The sequence below is a fragment of the Ylistrum balloti genome, unplaced genomic scaffold, assembly GCF_031769215.1.
Source record: "Ylistrum balloti isolate Yb309-2 unplaced genomic scaffold, AGI_CSIRO_Ybal_v1 Utg369660, whole genome shotgun sequence".
NCBI classification, from domain to species: domain Eukaryota; kingdom Metazoa; phylum Mollusca; class Bivalvia; order Pectinida; family Pectinidae; genus Ylistrum; species Ylistrum balloti.
Window position 1 is genome coordinate 2,700 of NW_026781911.1, and position 16,292 is coordinate 18,991.

General features: G+C 35.0%; 1 protein-coding gene across 1 annotated transcript; it reads left to right on the forward strand.

Annotated features, from left to right (window-relative positions):
• The first annotated feature begins 326 nt into the window (after positions 1 to 326).
• On the forward strand, positions 327 to 11,701 carry LOC132558677 (protein unc-93 homolog A-like). The gene is made up of 4 exons (XM_060223275.1): positions 327 to 1,286; positions 3,683 to 3,818; positions 9,551 to 9,682; positions 11,041 to 11,701. The coding sequence occupies exons 1-4, from the start codon at positions 327 to 329 to the stop codon at positions 11,334 to 11,336; spliced, it is 1,524 nt and encodes a 507-aa protein (XP_060079258.1). The 3' UTR covers positions 11,337 to 11,701.
• The last annotated feature ends 4,591 nt before the right edge of the window (positions 11,702 to 16,292 follow it).

Below are 16,292 nucleotides of genomic sequence, written 5' to 3' on the forward strand. Positions count from 1 at the left end.
TATTTGTAATGTAACCATGCTGATGATCCGCATTATTAACCGCCCCGGGGCGTATTGAGATGTAGCCCGTATCGTGTTATGATATCGATGAGTAGATAAACATGATCTTAGCCCAAAAAGCGAAGCTACATATGTACACAAGTTCTCACACGTTGGTCCAAGTACGACTGGTACTACTTTGTTCAGCTTGAACCATGACTTTATTGGGTGCTATTCTGACGGCAGACTAGAAACTTTTTACGGTGTCTATACGGATGATTCAGTGACGTTATGTTGTTAGCACGAGCAAAGGTGTATTAACACAGAACTGTCTCCACTATCAGACTATGGATCTGATCATGAAGAAAGGTTATGCCAAGTTGCTGGTGCTGAGCGTCGGTTGGTTTCTCTTCTTCCTCAGTTTTTCTTCCATACGTAATGTCACCAGCAGCATCAACCATGAAGATGGCCTGGGTTTATGCTCGATGGCCGGTACTTACGGAGGATTCATGTTGGCCTGCTGTATTACTACTAGTATAGTAAGGCGCTACACCACCAAATGGGTCCTTGTTGTGTCTTTAGGCATACAGATAGTCTTCGTGTTGGCAAATCTAAGCCGGAACCTCTATCTGCTCGTGCCAATTTCTGTTATGTGTGGCGCCTCTCAGGCGGCAATGTGGACTGCTGTCAGTACCTATGTTGTGGATCTAGTAGTGCAGCTCGAGGACAGAAGGTCTCTGGAAGTGCTTTCTAGAAGTCTTAAAGCTAGAATGTTTGGCATATTTTTCTTCTTTGGATCATTGGCGCCTGTGTTTGGAGCTCTCTTGACTTCCTTTATACTCTCCTACAACAGGAATGAAGGTCTTCATATTTCAGTGGAACGTAACATTACAAATTGTGGAAGCCACGAGACTTTTACCTCTAACTGTAGCAATGTGTCGTCTATAGGTAACGTAAATACGGGAGAGTACCGTTCTACAGAGACTGTGAACACATTGTGTGGCCCGCGGTTCTGTCACGCTAACTTTGATGAATATGCCGAAAGGGCTGTAAAGAAAGAAACGCGTACCCTTCTGTTCGGAGTCTATACAGCTTGTATGGCCATTGCCCTGCTTGGTTATGCTTTTCTTCTAGACGGCAGCAAAAGTTTGAAAGAAGTTCTATGTTCTAGTGAAGTATGTGTTGACTTCGCAAAGGACACCAAATCAGTCTTTAAGCTCTTTGCGGAGTGTAATTTTCTATTGATCAGTCCACTGATTCTATTCCATGGAGTACAGACAGCTTTCTTCTCAGGCGAAATCACGAAGGTAAGTCACAAAGCCAAAGGCCACCCTTGTGTATGCACTATAACAATCTAAGGGGCACATGCTTTAGTTAAGTTTGCCATATTATCAACAATGCTTTATAGTACAGTGATATAATCCTTAATAACAACCGAAATTCCTACTTCTAAATAGCTTCCAGTTATTGTCTTAGTCATTAACACACCTTTGTGAAAGAGTTGATGTTTATATATGTTGATATTGATATCTTTGTATGGCCTGGATATTAAAATTCTTGTTGTATGTCATGATTCCTGGATTTGGTATTTTTTTTGTCGAATCACCGACATGATAAAACTGACCATAATGGACACACAGCACAAATTATCACATCAATTTATATATATCCATGTCATTAATTTGCCGACTTAAATTAGTTACCTCAGTTAATTAAATCTTATTGTCCCTTGTATGTGATTGGGTTTTTACTAGAATATACTAATTTTATATCGTGTTTATTTGAGGTTTATAAAGTGTCGAATTCAACAGTATCATACGTTGCCCTCTTTATGACCCGGAGAAATGTCAATACACAGAGTATACCGTGGATATAACAACAATCTGGACATACAACAATAATTTGTTGACAGAAGATGTCATATTGTTTAAACACACCTAGGATTTTGGTACACCTGTACTGTCGTTTCTTTGCTATCGATATACACATTGTGATACGTAATGTTGATAATTAATCCAGATTTTATAGATCAACACCTCCGTAATGGTCTGTTCCATAAGCCAATTCAAAACAACGTGACAAAGAAGACGACACAATTACTTCATGTTATGTGTTGATTCTATGTTAAAAATAACCATATTGAATGCTGATTCAAAGAAAATTATTAATGGAGATTATCGTTTTTAATGAATTACTGGGTGTATTCTCTATATCGACGGTAATCGAGAAAGTACAAAATGCAAAGAAACACTTATTATATAACTAAATACCAAAGTACAAAACACACAGAAACAATGACTATACATAGTACAACATACACAGAAACGGTATTCATATATAGTATAAAACACACAGAAACAATGACTATGCATAGTACAACATACACAGAAACGGTATTTATATATAGTACAAAACACACAGAAACAATCACTATACATAGTACAACATACACAGAAACGGTATTTATATATAGTACAAAACACACAGAAACAATGACTATACATAGTACAACATACACAGAAACGTTATTTATATATAGTACAAAACACACAGAAACAATGACTATACATAGTACAACATACACAGAAACGTTATTTATATATAGTATAAAACACACAGAAACAATGACTATATATAGTACAACATACACAGAAACGGTTTTTATATATAGTACAAAACACACAGAAACAATGAATATATATAGTACAACATACACAGAAACGGTATTTATATATAGTATAAAACACACAGAAACAATGACTATACATAGTACAACATACACAGAAACGGTATTTATATATAGTATAAAACACACAGAAACAATGACTATATATAACAATGACTATATATAGTACAACATACACAGAAACGGTATTTATATATAGAACAAAACACACACAAACAATGAATATATATAGAACATATCTCACAGAGACAGTGACTACATATTATAAGAAACTCGCAGACTATTTATTGTACAAAGCTCACAGAAACAGAGACTTTATAATGATATAACTTTCGTTAGAACCTTTTTTCAGTGAATGTGATGAAAGATAGCTGACTGAAACAACGATAACTCTTTGATAGCCAATCAGAGTTTCACCATTTCACTTTGAATTATAATTGATATCGCCTATATTTGATAGGAATACGATTCTTCAACCAACTGATTTTTCATCGGTTATGCCGGTGTTAAACTCCACTAGCTGTTTTTTTCCATACGATACTTAAATTATCGAAGAGCTTTTCAAAAGTGGCCACAAAGATCTTGCAAAGTCCTTCTATTTCACTTTCAGATATATTGATGACGACTTATCTTTATATACTCACCAGAATTGAAGATCAAGGACATGACACACTCTTCAACATCAGCCGCTAATTTCAATCTTTTCCTACAACGAAACCAACATCGACAGCTTTCCACTAAGCTGCATGATAAGCGTGATGATTTGAATTTTCCCATTGTGAATTTTCCATTTCTGGATAGCAAACACCATACGAAGATTTACATGGCGGGACTCGTTGATATAGCAGAAGGCGTTTTTTCTCTTCTGGAACACCTGGTCTTATTCTCCTTGTACTTTTTCAGAAGTTTCCGTAAAAATCTTTCCTTTTTCATATTTGTTGATATCTAACACAAGTTTCATCAAAATTCAAGTGTGGATTTTCTTATTGTTTTTGATGACGTTTTCTGCTGATGTAGGCTTTTGCTGGCTGTCTATACGGAGTGGATATGGTCGGTTATTTCGTGGCTGTGTATGGTACCAGTGCTGCCCTTACCGCCTTCACAACAGGTTTCGCCTCAAAAATTGTCAACCGAACATTTCTTCTATCTACAGGCAAGTCTTTATAATTATCACACCTTTTAATCTAAATTGAAATAAAATACATATCGTCTGTTATATTGCTGCACTGAGTAAGTACCGTATCACATACCGTCTAAACACCGTTATATAGTCTTGTCTTAGTGTCATATCCTTACGTCAGTTCTCTCTGTGGAGATCGGGCCAGTCTCCCTACTGTACACTGAATATTTAACCATAACCATATGAAAAAGAATCTACCTATGAAGCGGAGTTTTATTACGAATATCTTAACCGGGTACCGAGATGCCCTAAATCTACATGAACAACTAACCACACTCCACCACACCCCCTCATGATTAAGTGCTCGAGCATCACCACACCGACCCTCCTATAATTAATCGATCTCGTATCACCTCACAACATCCCCATGGAAAAGCGCTCCAGCATCACCCCACCACACCCTCTATATTTAAGTGGCTCCAGCATCACCACATCACACCCCCTGTAGTTCAGCGTTCCAGTATCACCCCATCACACCCCCTATAATTAAGCGCTCCAGCATCACCCCACCACATCCCCTATAATTAAGCGCTCCACAGAAATATGTATATAAAAAACTTTTTGTCACAAATATCAATCTTTCATTGTATGTTACAAGTTGTATGCTTATGTCATGCACATCATTCTCCAGATGCATTTTCTAAAAGTATTAAGCAAAAAAAGTAAATTTTAGCTTGTTTACTTTCAATATTGCCTACTCGAATTCATTATGGTCTACTTATCTCCATAAGTGAAGTAAGTGAAGAAAAGTAGTCTTCAATAGATACTGATATTAAGTACTAAATTTAAAGGATTGGACAAAAGACACACAAGTGAATAACACCTTCGAGTTAGATACAGTAGAGCCAAACAATGAAGCAAACAGCACTGTACAGCTGTTTCGTCCTTCTAGGACTCGTCAGTGATGATATGGGCTTACATTTTGAAGCCTAGGAGGCGACTAAGGAAATGATCGAAAGAAAAGTCTAGACGGAGAGGTGCAGCAGCCCCACAATGAAATAAATTTCGTTATTTTTATATACCAGATAATTTTAGAAAACGTGAAGTACATGTGTGTGTGAAAGTCGAGGCAAACCTCGTAATGTACTAGAAATGAAGTTTTTTTTATATCTATATCAGAAAGACAGTATCTGATACTTACGATTATTTACAATTAAGAACGACAAGCATTATACAAATTCTGGTGGATTCATAACTAAAGTCATAGCTAGTCATAATTAGTCATAACTAGAACGTGCATTGCTAACAAAAAAAAAACAGTGAAACGAAACAGAATTAATTTAAAAGGAAAATTTATACACATATAATGCACATGCACTTAGTTAGAAATTAAATACTTTCATCTTTGTTAACGCAAAGTGGTTCGATGAAATAGTATATCGTCCCATCAACACTAGAGGGCAATCGATATAAGGTCGGTATCTTAACGGATAAATACCTAAACATAATGAAGGTCATGCCTTAAACATAGTGTAGGTCAGATGGTCAATATTACTATCTTACGTGCCACGTGGCGCTGATAATATGGTCGTATTGAGCGATAAAATATGTGACTTATAAAAATGTAGTTATAGAACATGTCATGTGTATGTCCCTATGGATTTGAAAAGCTATAAAACTGGGTACATAACCATCAATATTAATACATCAGGCCTCTGTCGAGGTATAAATTATATTGATCACAAGTATATACTTCTGTTTCATTTCACCTTGCTCATCTTATATTTTTCAATGTTTAACATATTGTTTTAGCTGGTGGATGTATTTCTATTGGGTGTTTAACTTATTCACGATGCAGGTAACTATTCCAATACCTCGGGTAAATATTAACACATGAGGCAAAAGAAGCAACTAAAGCAAAAAAAAAAAAAAAAAAAGAGGATATTTTCTGCAAGGATAAAATTTAAGGAAAGGGATAATATTGGCATTTATCATGTACAAAATACACTGCCCGAAGTGTTTACACGCGATGTTCTATTACAAACTCAATAAAACATGATTTGTCGTGAGGACAATATCATCATCTGTGTATGATGATTTTCTGGTTGATCGGTTCTCTCCCAAGCAAAGTGTCGGACAGTTAATCACATTACGTTTGACAAGACTGAGCCATTTTGAATTGGCCCTTACGCACAACATTCAACCTTTTCATGCCGGGATCTACTAACAAACATTTACGAAATGGTTATTAAATATGAATTGCAGAAAAGCTGCAGTTAACACAGCAAAGGCGATGTAAAAAAAAAATCAAGTAAATAGGTGAAGTTAATGGAAAATTGTCCCCGGTATAATCACTACTTACATCTGCATATCTAAAGGATATATATATATAACTGATAGCGAAGAGCAATGGTACATATGTACCTATATTTTTGTGTTAAGTCATGATGCTGCCTTTAACAGTGCTAATGGGTCGCACCAAAGTCCACGTCCAATACCAAGTAGGTCACCAGCCAACAACCTTTCAATAGACTTTGTAGTTTAAATTTTAGGTCAAGTAGAATTTATTTCATGAATTTAAACTGTCTATCTATACGAGTATAATACAATTGAGGATTATCGTGTGACTAACACATTCTTGATACTATGATACACCACAGCACATATATATGCTGGGGCATATTCAAAAACGTGAACGTGAATTAGTCAATTGAAAGAACATCACATGTCAAAGGAAAAAAAAGATTGATACATGTGAACATTCTGAACCAAAGTTACACAAAACGCATGTCTAAACAATTTCATTACACTAGATGACATAACAGGAAAAACACTTGTGACATCATACATCAATACTACAGTGAGTGTGACCTCATAAATGGGTAAAAAGTCACATCGAATGGCTTATGCTTTTTTCATTGTAAAATTAGACAAGGAATATAATGTTAACACATAAAACTCATATTAACATACTATCGAGATGAAACTGGGGTTTTCTTTATATATTCTCTCGTAATAGAATAATGCCATGTCCATACCTCGTTACGGTGAAATAATGTTTTACCAGGTAATTACTATTCAGTGAAAAAGGCACGCAAGTCAAAAGCACCTTTCAATACAAATTAAGAACTAGATAGAGTAGAGCTAAATAATGAATTCAATTGCATTATACAGCTATTTTGCCCTTCTAGGACTAGGTCAGTGATGCTAAGGGTCGGCATTGTTAAGACGGCTGAGGAAATACAGAATGACTTCAAAGAAGTGTCCAAGTACATATTTATATAGAAACGTGACATAAAGGTTACGACATACCTCGGGGACCAACTGAAGTGTTTACCACCTGCAATCTCAAAAAAATGCACACACGTTAATAGCCCCTCTCAGTACAGTTTAGAATAAGATACAGTCAAATATTGTCGTCTACGACTCGTCAGTACTTTCCTATCGTATTATATTACATTTTTGCTAGTAAAACATAAAAAGATATCAATTTGATACAAACTGATATCATCACTAGCCAACCTTTTCAGTAGTGCTGAATAATATGATTTTCCATCAAATAATTCGTTGTTCTTTTCTGTTTTTCTTTAATTTTGTATATAAGATATAATATGGTAACAATTCTCACCAGAAATCAGCATAGATTGGTAGAATTACATTATAAAGCATCCTATTTGATATGTTGATGTGGAAGGAGTCGCTAATAAACAAAACCTTTTTAAGAACAGCTTTATTGTATGTTCTTTTGAATTCGTGTTTCCTTCGAAAATGAAACCAGAAGACTGAATGGTTTCTCTCGGAATATTTATATTTTTCACTCGCATGATAAACAGACGAAACCAAATACTTTCCTAGATTTGCAAGGTTACTTATATATAAAAATAGACAGTTGTTTATTCGTGATATCGGATAGAGTACAGTTATGTAACTGTTTAAAAGATAAAGATTTAAAAGATTGATTGACGGTAATAATTTATCTTTGTATGTATCCCGCAGTGCAAAGTTATTTATAGTGTATGGATGGTCAATACCGATCGTGCTTTGTTTGTCGTACGTAAACGTTTCCTTTAAAGCCCTATTCTTTGGCGGATTTCAACCAAATTTGGTCTGATGCATCATTGTGTGAGGGTAATAATTTGTCAAATTCCGAATTTTGATTCGATCCCTAGGGGTCGAGGGACGGGTACCCAAAATGGGAGAAGCTGAAATTAGCTTTAAAAGCCTATTCCTCCTTTCTACCTGGGTGGATTTCAACAAGCTTTGACCTGATTCATCAGTTAGGGTAGGCAATTATTTCTTTAATACAGAAATTTGATTCGACTCCTAGGGACTGGGAAGGAGGAGGGGGGAGCAAAAGAGGAAGTTATGCAATAGTTTGATTTCGCTACTCTTTTTTAATGCCTAGGTAGATTTCAACAAAATTTTGTATGAAACATTGTTGCAGGTGGGTTCTCATTTTTTTTTAATTCATAAACTTATTTCGACCTCTGGAGACCTGGGGCGGGGCTCCAAACGGAAAAGTTAGTCAAAACGCTACTCTTTCTTAATACTTGAGTGGATTAAAACCGACTGTGGTCTGAAATATCATGATTTGTCACAACAAAACCTGCAGATTCTGAAAAATAAGAATAGGTTATATATAAAATCTATTTTATCAAATATTTACATACATAAGATGAAGAAATAAGAATTCATAGGATTGATTGATAAGAATATCCGATATAACATAGTTGAATCAATGAGTACAGGAATTGTCTTGTATACAATACTAATTATATGCACCAGTTATATGCAATATGTAGTGTCGTACTAAAAGTGACCTCTGGAAATATGCACAAGAGAAGAGGTTACTTTCAGTCATCAAACTGAATGAAAGTATTCCTTCTCTTGTTAGGGAGAGGTGCGAGTTTGTACAGTTGTGAACTGTTCTAAAGCGTATTTCGTGAATATACGTCTCATTGACTGGATGTTTTTTTCAACAGTCTCTTGGTAAACCTATGAGAACAAAATATGTCAAAATGATGGTTGTGATTTCTGTTTTCATACGAGGCTCCGTAAAGTTCATCAATCAGACACAAAAACCTTGCAAAAACCTTCATTATATCGATGATGACTTGTCTTTATTAGAAATTGTTTGATAATGTCCATAGTATATACCCATCTACCGGCTCATCTGCTGAATTTGATGTTTGAAAGGAACCTAGCTGTATGATAGCGGGATGATTTCAATTGCCTTTCAGTGGCGCAAACTTGTGATGTATACTGCCGTAATTGATTCTATTCAATGTCCTATTAACAATACCGGGATTTACATGCTTAATGCACAATATAATATGAATTTGGTCGTGGTTTAACTTGTGATTTACCTTTTTTATTATTTGGGAACGTGACATTGCTTGCTTGGATTGACAAATGTTTACATTGTGGGTATCGTCGAGGAAGCAAAGCACTTTACCTTTCAGAAAGAATGGTCTTATACTCTTTGTTTGTTTATTTTTGTGGATGAATGATTCGTTTGTTCCTATTTTGCCACATTTCATCAAATTTGGGCTTGAATAATGGTTCTTTTGACATTTCGGTATTTTCGATGTTGCTCATGAAATATTAATCAAAGCGTTAAAAGAAATTGATTGCTAGATTTTGTCTAGTGATTTCACGGCTTTAATTTCGGAGCAATGAGTCCCTTTAATGTCTATGTTTATATAATTACGACTTTAATTTCGGAGCAATTAGTCCCTTTAATGTCTATGTTTATATAATTACAGCTGCAGTTGTGGATCTGTTTGCTCTAGTTGCAATGTTGATATGGAGTGCTGAGAATGGCGACATGCTGTACGTGTTTTCCCTTGCCTTCCTGTGGGGAATAGGGGAAGGCATATGGACCACGCATCTAAACAGTGAGCAAATACACAATAATGTATTCAATAGTTCCCATAGGTGGTCAAGCAACGAGTTTGTACAATCAGAAATTAGATGTACAGCTCATGTACTAGTTGTGTTCGGTATATTGTATAGTTTTACATGGAAACAATATGTTTGACGTCGTTCTGATTTTTTTTCATAGTTTAATTGATCCTAAATGTCGAAGGAACACGTTCATGAAGCATAAAAATTGTACATATGGTATAAAGATATATAGTTACAACTATATCATAAAACAGTTAATGTGCTATGCCATTAAAATTAACAGTAAATCACTACACAGCGAAACTGTATTTTATCAAATTGATCAGTGTTTGACAAGTTTAATTGGTGTTTTGATTACAACTTTGGACTAGCTAGATAGGTAACTTATTCTTATCATTAATATTTTATATTTAATATTTATAGTTGGTACCCTGTAAACAAATAACCAAGTTATTGATTTAGTTGGTGTCATGTACATAACCAGGTTATTGGTTTAAGTTGGTGCCGTGTACATAACCAGGTTATTGGTTTAGTTGGTGCCGTGTACATAACCAGGTTATTGGTTTAGTTGGTGCCGTGTACATAACCAGGTTATTGGTTTAGTTGGTGTCATGTACATAACCAGGTTATTGATTCAGTTAATGCCATGTACATAACCAGGATATTGATTCAGTTAGTGCCATGTACATAACCAGGTTATTGGTTTAGTTGGTGCCATGTACATAACCAGGTTATTGGTTTAGTTGGTGCCGTGTACATAACCAGGTTATTGGTTTAGTTGGTGCCGTGTACATAACCAGGTTATTGGTTTAGTTGGTGTCATGTACATAACCAGGTTATTGGTTTAGTTGGTGCCATGTACATAACCAGGATATTGATTCAGTTAGTGCCATGTACATAACCAGGATATTGATTCAGTTAGTGCCATGTACATAACCAGGTTATTGGTTTAGTTGGTGCCGTGTACATAACCAGGTTATTGATTTAGTTGGTGCCATGTACATAACCAGGTTATTGGTTTAGTTGGTGCCGTGTACATAACCAGGTTATTGGTTTAGTTGGTGCCGTGTACATAACCAGGTTATTGGTTTAGTTGGTGCCGTGTACATAACCAGGTTATTGGTTTAGTTGGTGCCGTGTACATAACCAGGCTATTGATTTAGTTGGTGTCATGTACACGAACTACAATATAATTTAATCTTGTTAGTTTTTTTAAAATATTTACTTGACAAACGAATATCCATGTTATTGATATGGTTGGTACCCTGTTCACGAATAATCAGGTAATTGATTTGGTACCTTGTATAAATGAATGGCATTTAAAAAAATGTTATTTGTATTTTCCTAGGTTTAGTTGGAGTCCTGTATGCTAACAAACCAGAGGCCGCCTTCTCTGCCTACAACTTGGTTCTGTCTTTCGGATTAACAGTTGGTTATATATACTCCAACTATGTGTGTATGGATAGTAAGATATACGTGACTGGGTGTCTGTGTATTATAGGTATGTTTAGTTATGCAATATTTACAAGGAAGAAACCGTCTTATCAGACGCGGGAAGAAACCATTATAGTGCAAGTAACAGCAAATACTGATGTATTGGAGACCGAACAACTAAACACGGACTCGTCCCAAACCGAAGAATGAGGCCTTACATCTCACAATGTCTGACTCTAAACTAAGATGAATTCCAAACCGAGGAATGAGGTTAAAAAGGATACATTCCAGACCAATCGGTTCAAAACCAAGACACGTACAAGGGACCAGATAGCGTGTCTGATATTTTCAGATCGTACGATATACTACACATGAATGGTTCCAACTCCTAGAACGCGGACTATGCCAAAACCCATTAGGTTTGCTTTTACGTCTAAACAATATGCATTATGTCAAAACGTTCAGGACAGAACTGTAAATGTAATTTCGTTTTAAAATGAAGCTGAGTCGTGGTATGTACAGATCTGTGAAGTACAGAGTAATATCGGGACCAACTTGTACTTAGGCGTGTTCGACTCTCCATACAGAGGATCGACATTAATATCGGTACCAACTGTACTTAGGCGTGTTCGACTCTCCATACAGAGGATCGATATTAATATGCGTGTTTATTTATATGCATTAGTTATTTTCACTTTTACGTGACATCTGTATTTATCATAGCTTAATATTCAGCTGTAAGGTGCCTTGTGTAGTTAACGTACACTAAGATTATGGTTAATTGGACATAAAGAGATCTGGTCATTTGAATGGTAATCTAAGAAATGAAATTAGAATTCACGTCACTTTAGCAGAATGTACCAGTAAGCTTTGAAAAATCCCGCATCAAGACAATCTCAGCAAAAAATATTCAATCACTCTTTCCACATAGATGCTTTCCCAGAGGAACTATGGTCTTGACACTTTTCCGGAAATTTAAAGTCTCCGCAAATCGACGTTTCCCTGGAGAACAAATCTTCGAACACCGAGCCATTCTGAGGGGAACAAAAATGACTTCGCTCGCCATCACACCTAGAGAAAAAGTGAACTTAAAACATCACCAAAAAAGCGTGACGTCAGTCACTGTATTCAATGTTTATTTCTGATCACGATGCTTGTTTTAAACGAATGCGATCACAATCGCACAACTAACTCTATACGCGAATCAAATTAACTCATTTTAGATGGTGGATACATTCTGAAGACCAACACATATATAATGTCATTAATCAAACTTTGGACGTATCATGCAGGATTAAAACACACTCTAAACATCGCTTGGAAGCTGATGACGCCATACTCTCTTGTTAAGGAAATAGAACAAATAAAATGCTGAATCAGATGATATTTTGTATAATTTACATGCGTCTGTAAAGCACAGGGCAATCTGAATAAGAAAACCACGAGACACGTATAAAGTAATTATTAGTTATGAGTATTAAGTAGTACAAGGAAAATCCAATTATTATGACGATGTTTTATTACCTATCTAACGTTGTTGCACTGTGGTCAAACTTGGAGAAATTCTGGTATACTTGTGTATACGTCATAAGCTACACTGGCACAGATAACAGTGAATTTTCATGTTTTAGACACTCTTTATGTAAACTATTTAATATACCTGTTTATTTTATAAAAAATGTATCAATTGACCAAAAGATACCTTTTTGAAATGCCTTATATGTTCAATATAACTGTATCTTTTTTTGGGTTATCTACTGATGTTACAAAATATTGTTATACGCCCAATTACAGTATATTGTTACACGTCTAATTACAGTATATTGTGATACGCCTAATTACAGTATATTGTTATACGCCTAATTACAGTATATTGTTCTACGCCTAATTACAGTATATTGTTATACGCCTAAGTACAGTATATTGTTATACGCCTAAGTACAGTACATTGTTAGACGCCTAATTACAGTATATTGTTATACGCCTAATTACAGTATATTGTTATACACTTGTATACTTTATATTTTTATACATCTATATACAATATATTGTTATACACTTGTATACTTTATATTTTTATACATCTATATACAGTATATTGTTATACACTTGTATACTTTATATTTTTATACATCTATATACAGTATATTGTTATACACTTGTATACTTTATATTTTTATACATCTATATACAGTATATTGTTATACACCTATTTACATATTGTTATTAATTTTGTAAACATTTACGTGAGTATATTGTTATACAACTAGATACAGTATGTTGTTATACACTTAGGTAAGTATATTATTATATCCATTTATAGAGAGTGTTGTTATACACCTACGTACACTATAGGGCTAGGTACAATATATTGTTATACATCTAGGTACATTATATTGTTGTACAGCTAGGTACAGTATGATGTTATACACCTAGGTACATTATATTGTTGTACAGCTAGGTACAGTATGATGTTATACACCTAGGTGCATTATATTGTTGTACAGCTAGGTACAGTATGATGTTATACACCTAGGTACAGTATGATGTTATACACCGAAGTACATTATATTGTTGTACAGGTATGGACATAATTATGTTGTACAGCTAGGTACATGATGTTGTACAGCTATGGACATGATATTGTTGTACAGATATGGACATTATATTGTTGTACAGCTAGGTACAATATGATGTTATACACCTAGGTACAGTATGATGTTATACACCTAAGTACATTATATTGTTATACACCTAGGTACAGTATGATGTTATACACCAAGGTACATTAGAATGTTGTACAGCTAGGTACATAATATTGTTGTACAGCTGGGTGCAGTATAATGTTATACACCTAGGTACAGTATGATGTTATACACCAAGGTACATTAGAATGTTGTACAGCTAGGTACATAATATTGTTGTACAGCTGGGTGCAGTATAATGTTATACACCTAGGTACAGTATTATGTTATACACCAAGGTACATTATAATGTTGTACAGCTATGGACATTATATTGTTGTACAGCTAGGTACAGTATAATGTTTTGTTACATACATATGAATGCTGACAATGAATAATATATACAGTTAAAGACAAGCAAATATGATTAATCATTACCATTCAAGTTAAAATTCCTTTTGTTGATATTTGTAGGTAAAACTCATGTCATGCAAACGACGTCAATGAACCAAACTATCAACTGGGTTTTTTCGCAAACACATTGACTTATCATATAACGTTCTTAAAACGCCAATAAATAATCCGAATTTATCATGGTAAAGACATTGAAATAAAATATGTCTATAATACACTAGTGATAACGAACTACCAAACAAAATTCTATAGAATGATATTATATGGATTACTTTGTTCTAAGAAACTACATTAGTATTGCCTCCGTACATAAGGGACTGAACAGACGAAGGCAGAAGGAGTCTCAATCAGTTTACATTAATCATCATTATTTTCAAACCTTTATGTGTGTTTGTAATATTCTTGATTTAAAATGTACTAAATACTTGTGTCTTTTATACAATCTTCATGATTGCAGGCCGTGCAAGCTGTTGGTCGACTTCTAGTCTCAGCTGTTTGCTGCAATATGATTTAATCCATTCAAATAGCGGGGCACGGTAACAATATACACAAGGCATTTTCTGTTTTGAAAATTTCAAAATGTCCTGAAGTATTGGACTAAAGCACCTCCCCTACTAGAGTTTTACATTTCTTTCGATCATTTTTTTTTCAAATTTCCTCTGCTTCATTAAGTAATGTCACGTTCTCAAATGAGAACAATTCATATAACAACGGAACCAACATACAAACTAACGAGCATTAAACACGTCTAGCTTCATATGGCACAATGAAATAGAACATTTATCAATGAGATCACTATGATGACCGTAAAAATGTTCACCAACCTGCATATTTTGAAACTCTGTGTTATGAGTTTGTCCGTCAGTCGACGAAAATCATAATGTGAACAGGCCCTTGAATACCGAATCAAGTACTACATGTAACCAACAATGGTTGTGGATCCATGGTTTGCTATCCAGAAATGGAAAATTCACATAAGAGAAACTGAAATCATCATGCTTATCATACAGTTTGATGTCCGTGTTGGTTTCGTTGTAGGAAAAATAAAGATAAAGGTTGTGTCCTTGATTTCCCATTCTAGTGGGTATATACAATGGGCGTGGTCGATAAATCTCTTCTTAGTAAAAGACAAGACGCCATCAATATAAATATGCAAGGTTTATGTGACCGACGTTCATTGCATATACCCGCCAGAATTGGAAATACATAAAACAACCGACTTTTCTACATCGACCGCTTAAATCAACCTTTTCTTACAATGAAACCATCGTGGACAACTTTCCATAAAGCTGTATGATGAGCGTGAAGATCACAATTTGCATGATGTGATTTTTTTTGTATATTTCTGGATAGCAACATACCTGTATCCGCAACCTATGGTGTTTACATGCTACAGTTATTTCGATAGTCTAGGACTTGTTCTCAGAATCACGATTTTCGTAGAAGATGTCGACACATGCAAAATGATGAATATTGTAGAGAAGTTTACGGTCGCCATAATGATCTTGCCCATCAATATTCTATTTCTTTGCATGATATGAAGCTCGACGTGTTTGATGCACTTTCGTTCATATCTATCCCAGTTTCATAGAATTTGTGTTTGAATAAAAGTTCCGTTAACATGTAGGAATTTACCTTGTTTGTTTTTTTTTCAAATACGTGGTAATGCACAGTTCCAGATATAAAAAAATGTAATCCTGGTGCTAAATCTAAACATAGTAAACTCTAAGGTAAAATATACAGGTAACAGAGACCTACAAATAACACTGCGACTTAATACTGCTCGAGATGAGTACACAGGTCAACTTTCAAGACTCATAATGCCCACATCAGGAGTAAAATCAACTTCATGTTTCAGACGGACGGACTGACGGACGGGCGTAGGTAATTACAAAAGTATCAAGACCAAGACATTGTTATATGCTGTGGTGTTTTCTACGGAACCGTATGTGCAAAATTATATGATTTTATGTATTTCTTGGAGGTTTTGAATACACAAAGTTAAATTATGTTGTTTCTACGTATTCCTGATTAAAATGGCATCTGTTCGTTGAAATGCTGTCTTGGC

Excerpts from the sequence above, each read along its gene's own strand:
- LOC132558677 (XM_060223275.1), top strand. The coding sequence starts at position 327 with ATGGATCTGATCATGAAGAAAGGTTATGCCAAGTTGCTGGTGCTGAGC. Across the intron at positions 3,819-9,550 it reads AACATTTCTTCTATCTACAG|CTGCAGTTGTGGATCTGTTT; the intron begins GCAAGTCTTTAT and ends ATATAATTACAG. Across the intron at positions 9,683-11,040 it reads ATGGACCACGCATCTAAACA|GTTTAGTTGGAGTCCTGTAT; the intron begins GTGAGCAAATAC and ends GTATTTTCCTAG.